This window comes from Drosophila miranda, chromosome 3 (genome assembly GCF_003369915.1).
Source record: "Drosophila miranda strain MSH22 chromosome 3, D.miranda_PacBio2.1, whole genome shotgun sequence".
Classification (NCBI taxonomy): domain Eukaryota; kingdom Metazoa; phylum Arthropoda; class Insecta; order Diptera; family Drosophilidae; genus Drosophila; species Drosophila miranda.
Genome location: NC_046676.1, coordinates 13,430,570 through 13,445,436, shown reverse-complemented (window position 1 = coordinate 13,445,436; position 14,867 = coordinate 13,430,570). Strand labels below are relative to the sequence as shown.

Genomic DNA, 14,867 nt, shown 5'->3' with positions numbered 1-14,867 from the left:
ACGTCACTAGAGCAGAGCTCTCGACTCTGCCGAGAAAACCCAGGGAGGCCACTTACGCGCCCCGTGGACAGCCCGTGAGGTGTCTAGGTGACAGTAGGTACATATGTACATACCTATGTACATATGTACTTATATCCGTCGCGAATCGAATCTTATCAGAATCATCTATAGATTACACTTAGTACAAGAGACCAGGGCATGCCCACGAGCTTGTCAGGGACAGAATACATGTTTATAAGACCATCCGTTCAAGTGTTTGAACCTCGCACTCGCACCCAATCGAAGGAGTCCCCCATATGATGCTCTTGACATAGTGATATATTTGTATGTATCAGCGCCTTAGGGGCCCAGAAGTGATATGAAATCGTGCTACCCCCAAAAGACACCGAAGCCACCGAAATGGGACAATGGAAAATTTATGGCTACGAGGTTTTTTATTTTGATTTTTGAATGAATGAAACTTTGGGTAAACGAATTGAATTATTGCTCGGGAGTTACGCTCATAGGGAACCCCGAAAACAATCCAACAAAGTGTGGCCGAAAAAAAAAAAAAAACAAAAACTGGTTAAACGATCACCTGCCCTACTCGTGGATGCCACCGAGTTCCGAGAGCTATGCTCGAATCATAGCTGGCATTCAGAGGAGTGAGTGGATTGCTCTTATCCCCCGGCAGGGCAGGCAGAGTAAGAGTCGATCACTTTCACTTTCGCATTGGGAGCTTTAATTAGTTCTGAATAGTTCTGAACACAATACTCTCTCCCCAAGGCCACTCACTCCCCTCTGGGGTGGTTGGACAGTTACTATGTGTTGTTTAAAAATTCTTAGCTATGCATAGTTCATGCCTGGCTGATCCAATGGAATTCGTTTTGGTTCTGATTCCCTCGATCTCTCTCCCTCTCTCTCCCTCTGATTGTGTTTTGCGACTACTAGCAACCTTTTTATTGTGGCTGCCAACGTGTGTTTTTTTTTAGAGAATAACTGGAATTTCTTGCAATTACCAATGGATATACATACTACGTATGTATGTACGTGGCAAATCCAGCTTCTAATCTTTGCTTTAGTCGTATTTACCAAATCGACTCTCACTTTGACACCATTTACTGCCCCAAATGAAAGTTCGATCTGATCTTATGAGGTGCAAACGAAGTGTAAAACTGCTTTAGATAGCCCCCCCCCCCCCAAAAGGTGACGCACTTTCAGACACCCTTCAGCCACACGCTCGGCTCATGTCGAGCCATATGCAAAACAAATGTTAATCTCGGTGCTACTCTTAAGACGCTAAACAATGGGACACTAAAATCAAACATTGTGATAAGCGGTCTTAAATCCTCTCTACTTGATGCGGACCGGTCGAGTCCGAGCGGTAGGAGGGTTTGCCTAATCCAATTGTCGTGATGCTTCTGGCTTGCGGTCTTACTTAGCAAACATGTTAAAGCTTATTGGGGCACAATGAGTCTCTCAGGATTTTATTGATGAATTTGTCACGATATCAAACCAGCTCTAACAGTCACAGTCGATTTATTTATGTGTAAGTTATACTCATTTAGTAGAGCTAAGCGTAAGGGAGGTCCAATGCCCTTCTTATAGGGAATATTCAATTTTGCAGCATACTTCTGGGGGTCATATTTACAGCAAAGGATTAAGGATAATCAGCTTATTAAAATCGGATTTTCAACTATAAATGTCCTTTAAGTGTTTCAAATATCCCTTAAATTCTGTAAAACAATTTGAATTCCTATAAGCCAAGTTGTATATTCCTATAAGCACTTAGCGTATTGATACTGACCCACTAGTCGAATGTTGTTTCTGATTTACAGATCTCGTGCTTGGCACGACAGACCGTAAACGACGTTTGTTTGTAGATCAATAAATGTGTTTTCAACTATAAATGTCCTTTAAGTGTTTCAAATATCCCTTAAATTCTGTAAAACAATTTGAATTCCTATAAGCCAAGTTGTATATTCCTATAAGCACTTAGCGTATTGATACTGACCCACTAGTCGAATGTTGTTTCTGATTTACAGATCTCGTGCTTGGCACGACAGACCGTAAACGACGTTTGTTTGTAGATCAATAAATGTGTTTGGATCAATAAAGTATAGTCTCATATCGATTGTAGATTTGTATGTTAATGGAAAGCCTCCCATTTCGCGACTCTTCCGCTGCCAAATGATGCTGCAGATTTTACTTATCGTTCTCCTAGACGTCACCCTTCCCTGTCACCCTCTACATATGTATATAAAACTTCCAGCAAAGCCAGCCTCAACACGCTATGCTCTGGTAATACATTTGTAGGTATATCTAGCACAGATGGATGCTAGTGTTTTAGTTTTTCACGTGTCATGGGGGCTGGCAGCGGTGACGGGCGCAGAATTAGTGCACACAATAATTTCCAGTCAATGCAATTACACATCCTCCAGTAGATATTACTGGGAGCAGCTGTTTGTCGGACTAGTAATTACATTCTGGACATATTTTTTACAGCACAGCACTACAGAATGAACAGTTGTAAATGCAATTCAGATTTATTTGTGTTTACCTCAATCTCTACCGCCCTCCCTCCCACTCTCACTCTTTCTTTTTGTATCTGTTTTAGCTTTCGAAATGGATTGCATAAGCTCCCCCACATTCGATTCATGATCGAGAGTTTTTCCCTAGTAGTTCTAATATGCGAAACGTGCCGTTTCAGCTTGAACTTGACCATAGACAAATCAGGCTCGACTTGAGTTCCTCAATTCCTGAGTACACCACCCCCCACTCGGTCACATGTAAATTCAAGTTCAAGTGCCTGTCTCACTGTTAAATGGGAAGTCGAACAGACTCCCGCTAAATTGGCAACCTCTGCTAGGCCATGCCGAAAACATGTCAAGCTGCGATGAGTAGTGTATTCGATGTTATGGTACCTGGCCATAAGCGAGCGGCGGGTCGTTGCGCATGCTAATTGCCGTCTGATATGGCCGATTTTGTCTGGCGATTAACGCGCAAAGCGATCGACCAGCAAGATGACATTGATTGGGCCATACAACTTCCATCGACTTCCCTTCCCCCTCTGGAACCCCCCTTAGAACTTAACTATTCTACTCTTGATTTTTGCGGTCTCTCAACCAATCTCATTATAAATTTCCAACAATCGTGGGGGGATTCTGCTGGGCTGGGATTTCTCCAAATGCAAAATTGATCAGCAATGAAATTAACATTTACTTTCGTACAGAAATCCGAGCTGATTTCGTGCTACGTTGACATAGGCCCGTCGGCACCTTGTCGACGTCAGAGCGAAACTTCGCATCCATTAAACAAGACTTGCTAACTGATTTGGATCATATTTCAGGAGGGCAATCCTGACTTGTGCTTTTAGCGAAACAATTTCGCAAATTCAAGGAATTTTCCACGACACTTCAGATGCTAATAACACAACGGAAAACCTCTTAGAATTTGGTTAAATGATAAAGCCTTAACAACGTGCTATAATTAATAACCCTAATCTAATCGTTGATGCCAATATTAATTACAAATCCATCAGTGAACAATTTAGGGCAAGCGTCATAAAGCCATCGAACGTTTATCTGGCACTTCCGTATCAGGGCTAAGCAATAAACTCGTAAACAAAGAGAAAATCCTCAAATCGCAGCCGAAACAAACCATTGTCATGCTTTGCAAGCAAGCCTTAGGACTGTCGTGATAAGGTGGAGTGGCAACAAGACGTCAAAAAACCTCATAAATTCAGGGGAATCTATAATGGAAGTGCGTTTTCCGCTGAAGCAAACTAAGATTAAATATAGATAGAAAAAACCCACAGGGAGCTTCATTATACAGTTTGGTTAGCTTATTTTTAACATAACTCAGTTCCAGAAAACTTATTTTTTCCTGTTTAATTTACATATACAAATCTTCATTGCAAGTTAAACTTTATATTCAAAATTCAAATTGCGCGCTCAACAAATTGCCATTCGCTGCGCACGTGAACTCTTAATAGTATTACCTAACGCGTTCACACACATCGTATATGCGAACGATTTATTGACCTGAATCGCTCTCATATTCGTGGTGTTATATACACGTGTTTCAGTCAAAATACAATACATGCGATTATTTAAAACTAGTTAATCTTGTAGAAAATTGATTCAACAATCATATAAAATTATGTGGGCAAAGCTGAAAGATCTATATAGCTGAAAATATTCGACGGAAGAAAGAATAACAAGGAATTAGTCGTCATAACCGGTTGACAACAATGAGTCCCATTCTATGCACACATACCCTGGGGGAAATGGATGTTATAGAATTGAGAAAATGTTTGTCTTCCAAGGCTCAGCAGGTATCAGGATCGACATAAATATATACAAGATACTAATAATGTACTTGAATATGTCTAAAGAATATCAATTTGAGAAAAGGTCCTAATAAATTACGTTTGATCTTCATATAAAATTAACGAAATAGGGTGTACAAAGGCCTATACACGCATCATGTCTTCAAATACCAGCAACATTTATTTTTTTTTTATGCCTTGTTTTAGCCAAAATACAATAAAAGCAAGGACTAAAAACTAGCCAATCTTGAAGAAAATTTATTCATCAACAGCTTAAAATTATGTGGGCAGAACTAAGGGTTTTAGTTAGCCAGGATTATTCAAGGGAATAAAGAAATTGAGCAATTGGAACGACTATCCCCTTTCGATTTTTTGTGTGACCTATTTCGCTAAAACTTTTTTTGTTTGACCATTTTCGCTAAACCATTTTTTACGCAAAATGCAATAAAAGCAAGTGGTTAAAATAAGCCAGTTAGGTAGAAAATTCATTTATTAATCGGATAAAATTGGGTGGGCATGACTAAATGTTTTATCTAGCCAGTTATATTCGACGGAACATCAAAATTGAGCAATATGCTTTCCAATATTCGACGGATAACGATTAACCCATTGCAAGCCAAGGGGGTATTTAAATTTTCCACCGAAAATAATGAATATTTAATAATGTTAGCGTAGTTGATGTGAAAGTTAGCGTGGTTATTTTTAAGTTCAGAAGAAACATGGCATGAATCTACAAGAAGAATTTTCATGCCGTAATATATTCCGCCACTTACCTCAAGTAGTTGAACTTTTTAAGTAGAGGGGGCTTATGTGGGCTAAGTTCGATTTCTTATCGATAAGAATTCAGGTAAATAGAACGTGCGGTTTTTCTTTTTGTGCGATGTAATTATGAAATTTCGGTTTATTAAATCAAAGCAAGCTCTGAAATAGTTTAAGAGACAGATTCTCAGTATAAACTTCTTCTTTTAGATTACAAACAACATGGCGCAAAGCAAACTGAATGATCTTGCGGGCAAGCTGGGCAAAGGTGGCCCACCTGGACTGGGCATTGGACTGAAGCTCCTGGCGGCCGCAGGAGCTGTAGCCTATGGTGTTAGCCAGTCCTTTTACACAGGTAAGTGGGAAATGGGATTGAAAAAATGTCGAAAATTGATGGATAATAGCAGAAACACGAAAGCCGAAGCGGCATGTGCACATAACCTCAACCCTACTGAGTGCCGATGTGTGAGTGTATGCGAGGGCCTGGGCTATCTCCATATTTCATAACTATTAAAAAGCCTTGCACAACCTTTGCTTGAATAGAATCTGGATTTATTTTGCATACTGCGTAGACCCATCCATGATATATAGTTCTGGCAACTTCTTATATTTCCACTTCCAATATTTCATCTGAACACGATTGCATAACCAAACTCCATATTTTGTTGCTTGCAGTCGACGGCGGTCACCGCGCCATCATTTTTAACCGCGTTGGCGGCATACAGGATGATATATTCTCGGAGGGTCTGCATGTCCGCATTCCATGGTTCCAGTATCCCATCATCTATGATATTCGCTCCCGTCCCCGTAAAATTGCCTCGCCAACGGGCTCGAAAGACTTGCAGATGATCAACATTTCACTGCGTGTGCTGTCGCGTCCCGACTCTCTGAACCTTCCCTCCCTGCACAAGCAGCTGGGCGTGGACTACGACGAGAAGGTGCTGCCCTCCATCTGCAATGAGGTGTTGAAGAGCGTGATCGCCAAGTTCAATGCCTCGCAGTTGATTACACAGCGTCAGCAGGTGAGTGGCTTGAGCACAATCAGATCTGATTTGATTCTAAACGAGAATTCCTTGTGTGAAGGTGTCGCTTTTGATCCGCAAGGAGCTGGTCGAGCGTGCCCGCGACTTCAACATCATTCTGGACGATGTCTCCCTCACCGAGCTGAGCTTCGGCAAGGAATACACTGCCGCCATCGAGGCGAAACAGGTGGCCCAGCAGGAGGCGCAGCGCGCCGTCTTCTTTGTGGAGCGGGCTAAGCAAGAGAAGCAACAGAAGATTGTCCAGGCTGAGGGTGAAGCCGAGGCAGCGAAAATGATATCCTTTTACAAACACACAAACTTTATCTTTCGATTTAGCAATTGCCATTTGATTTGTCCCCTGGTTTTTCCCTTAACCGATATGTTTACTTAGGTCTGGCCGTGAAGCAGAACCCAGCTTATCTGAAGCTGCGCAAGCTACGTGCCGCACAAAGCATTGCCCGCACGGTATGATTTTCACCTCAATATCGATCTCAATGTGAATCTCAACATTTGCCCTTTCTTCACAGATTGCCACCTCACAGAACAAGGTCTACCTGTCGGCGGACAGCTTGATGTTGAACATTCAGGACTCTGCCTTCGACGACATGACCGAGAAGGTTTACAAAAGTAAATAGCTCTCGTTTTGATTAACAAAAAGAGTTTACTTTTAAGTTGAACGGTTTCTGATTTTGGTTCCAATCACTGGCCAATACATAGATAGCCTTAATGTTTGAGTAACTTCTAACACGTTCTTCGTACTCTCTCTTTTTGCCACATCAATTTCGTTCTGTTTACGTTTCTCCAATCCTTCCGCGCAACACAGTAGCTGGCGACTTGGACTAAGAATTGGCCAATATTCCTTGTTGTTAATTAATTCTTATCCCATATTTTCGAGGTAGTGCCTAAGTACCGTTTAGTTTTAACCACTCTCAAGCGGCTTGTCGTCTTCATTTTTTCACGAATTGCCTGCTCTGGTTGTGCGTTGGCCTTGCCTTTCGGAGAGAGCTTCATCCCACATCATCTTCGAATCGCAAGCGCCAAGGCACAGCAGAGCACAGCGGGCCAAGCGCCCTCAGTTTGTGAGGTAGGGAGTCGACGAAGGCAGATGGCCGCATCAGCATTTAACGTTCATTGTCCCATCATCAAGAATCACGTGAAACTGAGACTTATAATAAATGCGTACTGAGAACTGTCGATCTGTACTTGTCGCTTGCTTGATCGTCCATTGGTCATAGCCGATTGTTAATATTGGTTTTAGCTCTCACCGGTTGCTGCACACACTCGTGAAAAAACGAACTGACGTGTCCACCCAGCACTTGTTCGACTCTTCAATAATCACCATCCCCATCATTCTTACAGTTGGCACGGGCTTGCCCAAGGATTGGATTAATCCAGGAAAAATGATCGCTGCATCGGGCAATCCGCTGGGGCAGGAGGACGGCAACAACGTGGGCAAGGTGGCACACAAGACAGCAAAACGGATGATTTGATTCGGGCACTGATTGGGGCACGGCACTGTTCCACAATCCTAGTACAAATATCAAGATATTCAAGAGGGGAACGAACCAAAGTAGCAGACAATGAGGACGCCGTTTGACTCTGACCGTCTTCAAATACGAAACATTTACTTATCATTATAATTGCGTGTATAAAATACATAAGAATAGTACATAAGAGTGTATATGGTATATAATTTATGTGTATAGAGATTTATGTATGTAAATTGTAGGCAGATTAGGTTGCTTCTCCATGTTTGTTGTTTGATGTCCTTGCTAGCAGAAATCCAGGCCCCTGCGGCATTCCCATGTGATGTGGATGTGTGGTAGGGTGTGTGGGCGTGTCTAATGTGAGAGATCTTGACTAGAAATATGTGGTTGTAGCTCTGTTTTCCTATGTGTGGCATGTGTAAGGGGAATCCCGTTTTGCATTCATACTGTAGTCCGTCCATGTTGAGCAATCGAACAACCGCCAGGGGCCGGTCCTCGGTGGTGGCTGCACGCATCTCCGTCATGATGAATAGTCGCACTTATGCGAGTGTCTATTCCTATATATATATCTATAATTTATAACGAACTGAACAATCAATCAAATTCCTGCATTAGGCGTGGGGTTAGCTTTGTATGTAAGTGTTTTGTAGTTGGCTTAGAAACGACGCGACATAGACCAGGATCAGGCTGTCGCCGGTGGCTTTACTCCTACTCCTGCTCCTGTCCCGCTGGTGGCACTGCTGCCACTCTCACTGCCGCTGCCACTTCCACTGCTGCTGCTGGCATTGCTGTTGGTTCTCCTGGTCTCGGCCAGGCCGGGCGTATCGCGACGGTGGCGGCGCAATGTGGAACTAGCTGAGGGCGCCGAGCTGCTCAATGCAATGTTGGCCGTGAAGGCAGCCGCCTCCGCGCGACTGGGAACGGTCAGAGTGCCTCCGGTTACTGATGCTGCTACTGCTGCCGTTCCGTTGGTGTTGCTAGCGGCGCTCGCTGACGCAGCGGCAAAGGACTCGCTGATGCTGGCCAAGGGTCATAAGTTCGTCGTCTGCACCAGTCCTCGCTCCAGATGAAAGCACTCTAGCACAGCAGCGCCCACGGAACTGCGTCGGGCCACCATGGCATTGACCACGCTCCACTTGTTGAGACGCGGGTCATAGCGTTCCACGGAATTCAGCGAGGAGCTGCCATCATTGCCGCCCAGGGCGAACAAGGCGCCCTCCACCTCGACCACTTCGTGAGTTGATCTGAAAGGAAATCGAATCATCCGTAAGCATTGACAACCCAAGCATGGAATAACCACAGTTTCCTACCTGCGCGAATGCATGGCTGCAATAGGCTCCCAAGTGTTACGCCTTAGATTGTACCGCTCGCCGCTGGACATGCACATGGTCCCATCGTTTCCGCCAATGCAGTACAGGTGGCCATCGGTGGAGGCCACTCCACAGCTGCTGCGACGTGCGGTCATGCTGGGAACAGGCTGCCAGCGGCCCACGCGCGGATCAAAGCGTTCGACACTCGACTGATAGTTGGTGGAGTCGAACCCGCCCAGGCTGTAGATGCAGTTCTCCAGCACTGCCAGGCGGCAGTAGCGACGGCGCGTGCTCATGGCCGGACAGGAGCTCCAGATGCCGGTGAGCGGATCATAGCGTTCCATGCTGCTGAGGCAGGAGGCACCGTCGTAGCCGCCGCACACGTAGATGAGGGCGTCGTAGGAGCAGATGCCCAGGCAGCTTCTCTTAGTGCCCATCGGGGTGATGTTGCTCCACTTGTTGGTCAGCGGATTGTAGCTCTCGGCCGTGGCCAGATCGCTGACCCCGTCGTAACCGCCGACCACGTAGAGCTGCTTGTGCAGCGACGTGACCCCGGATCGGGAGCGACGCCACAGCATGGGGGCCACCGGACTCCAGGTGTTGCTCCTCGGATTGTACACCTCGCACTCGTTGTGGATGGCGAAGAGGCTGCCCCCGCCGACGGCGAACACATACGGCTTCATGCCCTCTGGCCGCCGCTCCTGGGTACGCTGACTGCCCATCACGCTGCGCTGCTCCGGCAAAAGATGGTACTTCATGGCCTCCAGCAGCAGCTCCTTGCACTCGGAGTCGTCGCGCATCAGGGTCTCCGCCTCCACACAGCTCATGAGGAAGTCGCGGCTGACGAGGGGCAGGCGCACGTGGGACATCAGCTCTGACGTGTGCAGCCGCCGCGTGGCCAGATCGTGCTTGACCCAGTTGACCACCGCCATGAAGACCTTCTCTTCGGAGCTGATGTTCAGCTGGCTGTTCGATATCAGCTCCCTGACCTCCTCGAAGGGCAGCAGCAGGAATTCCTCTGTACCTACCACCTGCTGGAAGTTCTGCAGCGCATACTTGTGGGATCGGGTGTGCAGCTCCTTGCACGAGTGGGCATCCGCAAAGCTGCGGATCCCCAGACAATTTGAGGGATGCAGCTGTCGCAGCAGAAACTTGCAGCACGCGTCGCGTACCGAATGCATCTGCAGCAGTCCCGAGGCGGGCAGCAGCACCTGCACGTTCTGCTCGGTGATTGTGATCTCTCCGGTGTAGGTGTAGTCGATCAGCTGGCGCAGAGCGGTGCTGTCCACGTCATGGAGCCGGACCAGGCCCTGAGTGCGTTCGAGCATGTCATCTGGAATGAATAGAGATTCGGGTGAGTAATGAATGAAGCAGCTCTCATTCCCCCTTGCCCTGGCAAGCATCTCGTTGAACTCCACTCACCGTTGAACATCGCATAGAAATAGGGCGAGACAGAGGCCAGCACCACTCGATGGGCATTGATGGTGTCGCCGCCCACCTCCAGACGAACGTCGCAGAGCTGAAAGGATAGGAGAAGGGCCATTACCACAGGCTGTTGACACATGGAGTACAGTTCCCTTCCGATGGGGCCAGGCAAAAGTGTCGCTTTACAAATCCGATTAATTCCTGGCTACGTGCTCAATTTTACAGTGCGCCTCCTGCCCCGCTGGCATCCTTACAAGAGCTAACTTGCTCCAGACATACCTAGTCCATTAATAACTTTCGAAAGAGTCCCCTCCTGGCTGTCAATGCCCTCGATTGAAAACCATCTTTGATGGCAAAGTGTCGCTTACATCATGGCTCGATTCGGGCTAAGGCCAAGTCGCCCGCTGGGGCTCTAAAACGGCAATTTGTTCAAATGGCCCCACCCCCACCTCTGCTGAACTCTGTGCTGGGGGTGGGGCTGGGTGACAATTAATTTTGCCGACTGGCCAAATAAAGAGAAACGAAAGAAAGAAATTAAGTATGCGGCATGTGGGACCGCGTCAACTAAAACACTGGCGGCGGCCTCAATCACGCGCCCATTCTAAATAAATATTTTAATTATGTTCACGCCTAATGCAATTAGTATGGCAATATCAAGATCTGTCAATTAATCATAAAGTTTTCAATGCCCTTTCAAGAACATTCACTGGGGGGGGAAACTTCTTCTTCTTTAGCTGATACATAAATAAAAGGATATTCTGACTAGCTCTAGTGCTCCAGACCTCTCAATGTTTTATCCCCCAGCAAGTTTAATGGATGGTGACATACCTGGGCATTAGTTCTCATCTGGTTGATGGCCGCAAAGGAGGCAATGCAATGTCCTGGATTCTGATGATGCGCCTGGGGCAAGACCTCCTCGTTGGGTCCCGGTGGGCTCAGATCGCTGGGCGTTTGTGTGGAATTGTTGCTGGTGGTGGTGACATCCTCGTTGTTGCCACTCGCCTCTCCCGAGCTGCAACAGAATCAAATTTTATAATCATAATGATGATGGGGGCGCCAAGCTGTCGCAGGAAGCATGAAAATTCCCCGGCCATAGCCCGGGGGTTGTTTATGCTCATGTTCATGTTTATGCTATGCCAGGGAGCGCTCTGTTTTCGGGGGTGGAATGGTGTCGATGGGGAGACTCCAGCTCGAATTTCACCGTCTACTTACTGATTCGATTTCACAGGCAAAAACATTGCGGCTTCGTCTGTTGATGGTTTGGTTTATGTTTATATTGATGTGGATGTGGATGCTTATGTTGCTATTTCCTTATCGCAAGGCAGCAGCTACTCTTCCTTCTAGCGCATCTTCCCCTGCTTTGGTCCTCGGTTTGTTCAGTCTTTTCATTGGCAGTTCAGTTCAACTCTGACTCTAACTCCAGCTGAAATGAAGGCCAAAAATCAATACCTGGGACAATTGTTGTGGCCACCCGCACCCGCGTGGAATAGAGCCGAATTTAGGTCACTGTTGGGGAGGGGGTGACATGATATCATTCCTGCGTTTTTGGCATGTCAAAGTGAATGCGAAGCATCTGAATGAAACTAAAAACTGGGTTAAGTGTCCTCCCCATTCTCTTGGCCATTGTTTGTTCTCCCGTTTGATGCCTGATGGCAAAGCATTGTTAGGCCAGGCCGCGACTGGGGCTGCAAGAGGATCAGGAAATGGGGCCAGGATGTGGCTTGGCAAAATTGCTTGTCGCATGCAATTTGCACATTCTGCCAGCCACATTTCCCTCGTTTTGATGAATACTAAAATGGCAAGCGAATGGCAAACATCAAAAAGGTGGGGTAGAGTTGAGTGCAGAGGAGAGCTTTCGTACCGCTCGGTGGAAAGTTCTCTTTGGGGTCAACAAAACGTGTCTCTGGCGGGGGACTGGGCTGCGTCTGGCTCTGGAGCTGTAGCTGTAGCTGTGGCTGTAGCTCCGACTGGAGCCAGCGGCATGTGTGTAAAACGAACGTCACGAATTTATCGCTGCATTAACAAAACGAGGCAACAGCTACAGAAATACACAGCCAGAGCTTGAAACATACTCGCACAAAAATTTCACTTTGCACACAAAACAAATTAACGACAATTTCAGTTTTGGTTTTAGTTTTTTTTTTTTTGTTGCCAGAGGGGCAGCCGCCTCTGCCATGCTTGAGGGCGCAATTGTGTTGGAGGGCAATGTCCGGGCTCGGTCTCTACACAACGACACCCTCTTAAAAAGAAGCCCCATTAGGCAAATGTTTACTGCCCAGCAAAAGGCAAAAGCAGAGCAAAGTGCTGGCGGCGGAGGAGGAGGAGGAGGAGGTGGAGAACAAGCTGCAATCGTGGGATAGCCCTCAATTCGCGGTGCATTCGCTGGGACCCCACTGCACGCTCCTCTTCCATTTTGGGCGGGGTCGGCACTCGTCACACTCGGCGTATGAGTAATTAAAGGCAAGCAGCCAGGGCCAGAATGCCTTGCGGTTGTCTCAGTAACAGAGCCCAGCTAACGGTGCCTTGTGGCCAACAGCAGCAGCAATGAAATTATGTTAAAAGTTAACTGGAAACACGATTAGTTCATGTTCGACACACACGCAAAGCCCCTGAAAAAGAGAGCGCGGATAGGAAAGGAAGCGGACGTAGGTGGTTAAGAGCAGGAAGTGGCTTTAGTTAAGGTGTAACTCTGGCTGACCTTCGGGTGGCGCAAAGTGGCGCGAGGGTGGCCAAAGCTTTTGCTTTAAATATAACACAAACCCCACTAAAAATATGGTTATCAGAAGGGGAGCAGCAAGAGCATTGACAGGGAAAGAGAATCTGAGTGTGTGTGTGTGTGAAATTCAAATTAACCAGCTAACGAGACGGAGCCAGAGCCAGAGCCAGAGCCAAAGCCAGAGCCAAAACGAGTGTATGCTCCACACGTAGCCCCCTCCCCACTACAAATGTGGGCAAAAACGATGGGAGAGTAGCCGCAGTCATTCAGTAATATTTAATGCTTGGCGACAGACCGAAAAGCACCGCAGAAAAAACAACACCTGAAGAACCCAAACTCGACAAAAAATTGTGCAAACATTGAACCGGTTGTACAATAGTTGTGTGCGGGGCAGCAGAACAGAACTCTGCTGGTGGGGCCCATTTGCTTGGTGGCCATCTACCTACTAAATGCCGTAGTATGTTCTCCACGTGACTGCGAAACTGAATTGCTACTCGTATCTTAAAGATTTCGAATCTTGTTGCACGCTTCATTGATGATTAGTGGGCGCTGCTTATGCAGCATTGCATCATTGTCTAAGCGACTCCAAGGTTAACTGCTTTGGCATCAAGCGGAAGTGAAGCGATCGAGTCAGCCGTAATTACAGCTAAAATCAATGACTAAGATGCAGATCTTGAGTCTTGAATTTGAATGGAGTCGGTTTGGCAGGGCATCCAGAGATCGTTCACTGAGCTTAGAAACTTTTACCATATTTAGCACTTATGTATTTGTTTCCAGCCACAAGAGCATGCGGCTCTTGAGGCCGCCCCCAGAAATCAAGTGCCAGTGCGTGATAGGCAAAGAGATTCCCACAATCCCCGAATATGGCTGAGAGTCACCCTGGCGGGATGTGGGCCAAGTAAACAGCGCACGGCCCACCAGCGGTGGGCAGCTGTCAGGCTTTCAGCCATTGAGCATACGCAGCGTAGGCCGACAGATTGTTCTATTTGGTAATCGTTGTGTCAATCGTTGGGTGGTAGAGGGACATAGAAAACACCACAACCCCCGGGACGCGATGAACGAAAGTGAGTGTGAAGCCCCGGAACGGGCCCTGGCGATTGTCAAAGCCGGCTTTTTCCGTACGGCATACGGCGGGTCGTCAACCTGCTGGCAGCGCGGGAAATGTGAAAACAGCCGTTTCCCCAATGGCGTCTGCGCACTCATCCGGCAACTCCAGATGGAGGCACACGGGGTGGCAGTTGGCTCCTGGCAAATGCAACGGCATGTGCAGACCCTTACCCCAGTGTTCTGTTCTGTCCTTTCCGACCAATAATGAAAGTATTTCTTGATTGCCACACCTTTTCCTCAACTTGAGTTGGAGTTTCTTTTGGGTGTCCCAATATTTTTCTTGGTTGTAACGGCACTTGAGCGGCACTTGGCGAGTCCTTTACCGGAATTCACTTTGCACCACGAATTTCGAATCGCTGCTAAGCCAATTATTCTGTCGCCTCCAACAACTGCGATGCGCAGGCCACAACTTCACGGCGCGAAAGCTCGAATTCGAGTGAGACCCACTAACCACAGTGGTGAGGCCCCAATCCCAAGCAAAGCTTGGCGCTGAAGTGAAACGATATGGCAATGGAACGGCAAGAGAGCTTTTGCGGTAAGCGACGACTTTGCAATCCGCTTCAGCTGGCATTCCCCATTTGGAAAGCGTCGATTTATTTTATGTACAGATATTACAATGGCGCAGCAGTTATTAGATATTATATGTATATATATTCTTGAGTAGCAGGAACTCCTCTATGCAAACTAGTCTGTCAATTTTATCTCAATAAAGTACCCCCTTATTATATCATC

General features: G+C 46.8%; 2 protein-coding genes across 3 annotated transcripts; one reads left to right on the top strand and one right to left on the bottom strand.

Annotated features, from left to right (window-relative positions):
- The first annotated feature begins 5,102 nt into the window (after window positions 1-5,102).
- On the top strand, window positions 5,103-7,764 carry LOC108160085 (prohibitin-2). Of its 2 annotated transcripts, none has more exons than XM_033390592.1 (7): window positions 5,103-5,156; window positions 5,279-5,423; window positions 5,744-6,090; window positions 6,152-6,385; window positions 6,478-6,555; window positions 6,618-6,717; window positions 7,450-7,764. In XM_033390592.1, the coding sequence occupies exons 1-7, from the start codon at window positions 5,118-5,120 to the stop codon at window positions 7,578-7,580; spliced, it is 1,074 nt and encodes a 357-aa protein (XP_033246483.1). In that variant the 5' UTR covers window positions 5,103-5,117; the 3' UTR covers window positions 7,581-7,764. The 2 variants fall into 2 exon arrangements, with proteins under 2 accessions (XP_033246483.1, XP_017149348.1); XM_017293859.2 differs by lacking the exon at window positions 5,103-5,156 and adding an exon at window positions 5,174-5,191.
- LOC108160083 (kelch-like protein 17) lies at window positions 7,691-14,572 on the bottom strand. The gene is made up of 6 exons (XM_017293855.2): window positions 14,366-14,572; window positions 11,525-11,735; window positions 11,141-11,324; window positions 10,310-10,406; window positions 8,888-10,220; window positions 7,691-8,821 (listed from the first exon to the last, which is right to left on the bottom strand). The coding sequence occupies exons 2-6, from the start codon at window positions 11,548-11,550 to the stop codon at window positions 8,608-8,610; spliced, it is 1,854 nt and encodes a 617-aa protein (XP_017149344.1). The 5' UTR covers window positions 11,551-11,735; window positions 14,366-14,572; the 3' UTR covers window positions 7,691-8,607.
- Window positions 14,573-14,867: the final 295 nt, after the last annotated feature.

Excerpts from the sequence above, each read along its gene's own strand:
- LOC108160085 (XM_033390592.1), top strand. The coding sequence starts at position 5,118 with ATGTGGGCTAAGTTCGATTTCTTATCGATAAGAATTCAG. Across the intron at positions 6,386-6,477 it reads AAGCCGAGGCAGCGAAAATG|TTAGGTCTGGCCGTGAAGCA; the intron begins ATATCCTTTTAC and ends CGATATGTTTAC. Across the intron at positions 6,556-6,617 it reads CACAAAGCATTGCCCGCACG|ATTGCCACCTCACAGAACAA; the intron begins GTATGATTTTCA and ends CTTTCTTCACAG.
- LOC108160083 (XM_017293855.2), bottom strand. The coding sequence starts at position 11,550 with ATGTTTTTGCCTGTGAAATCGAATCA. Across the intron at positions 11,325-11,524 it reads TTGCCTGTGAAATCGAATCA|CTCGGGAGAGGCGAGTGGCA; the intron begins GTAAGTAGACGG and ends ATTCTGTTGCAG. Across the intron at positions 8,822-8,887 it reads GCAGCCATGCATTCGCGCAG|ATCAACTCACGAAGTGGTCG; the intron begins GTAGGAAACTGT and ends ATTTCCTTTCAG.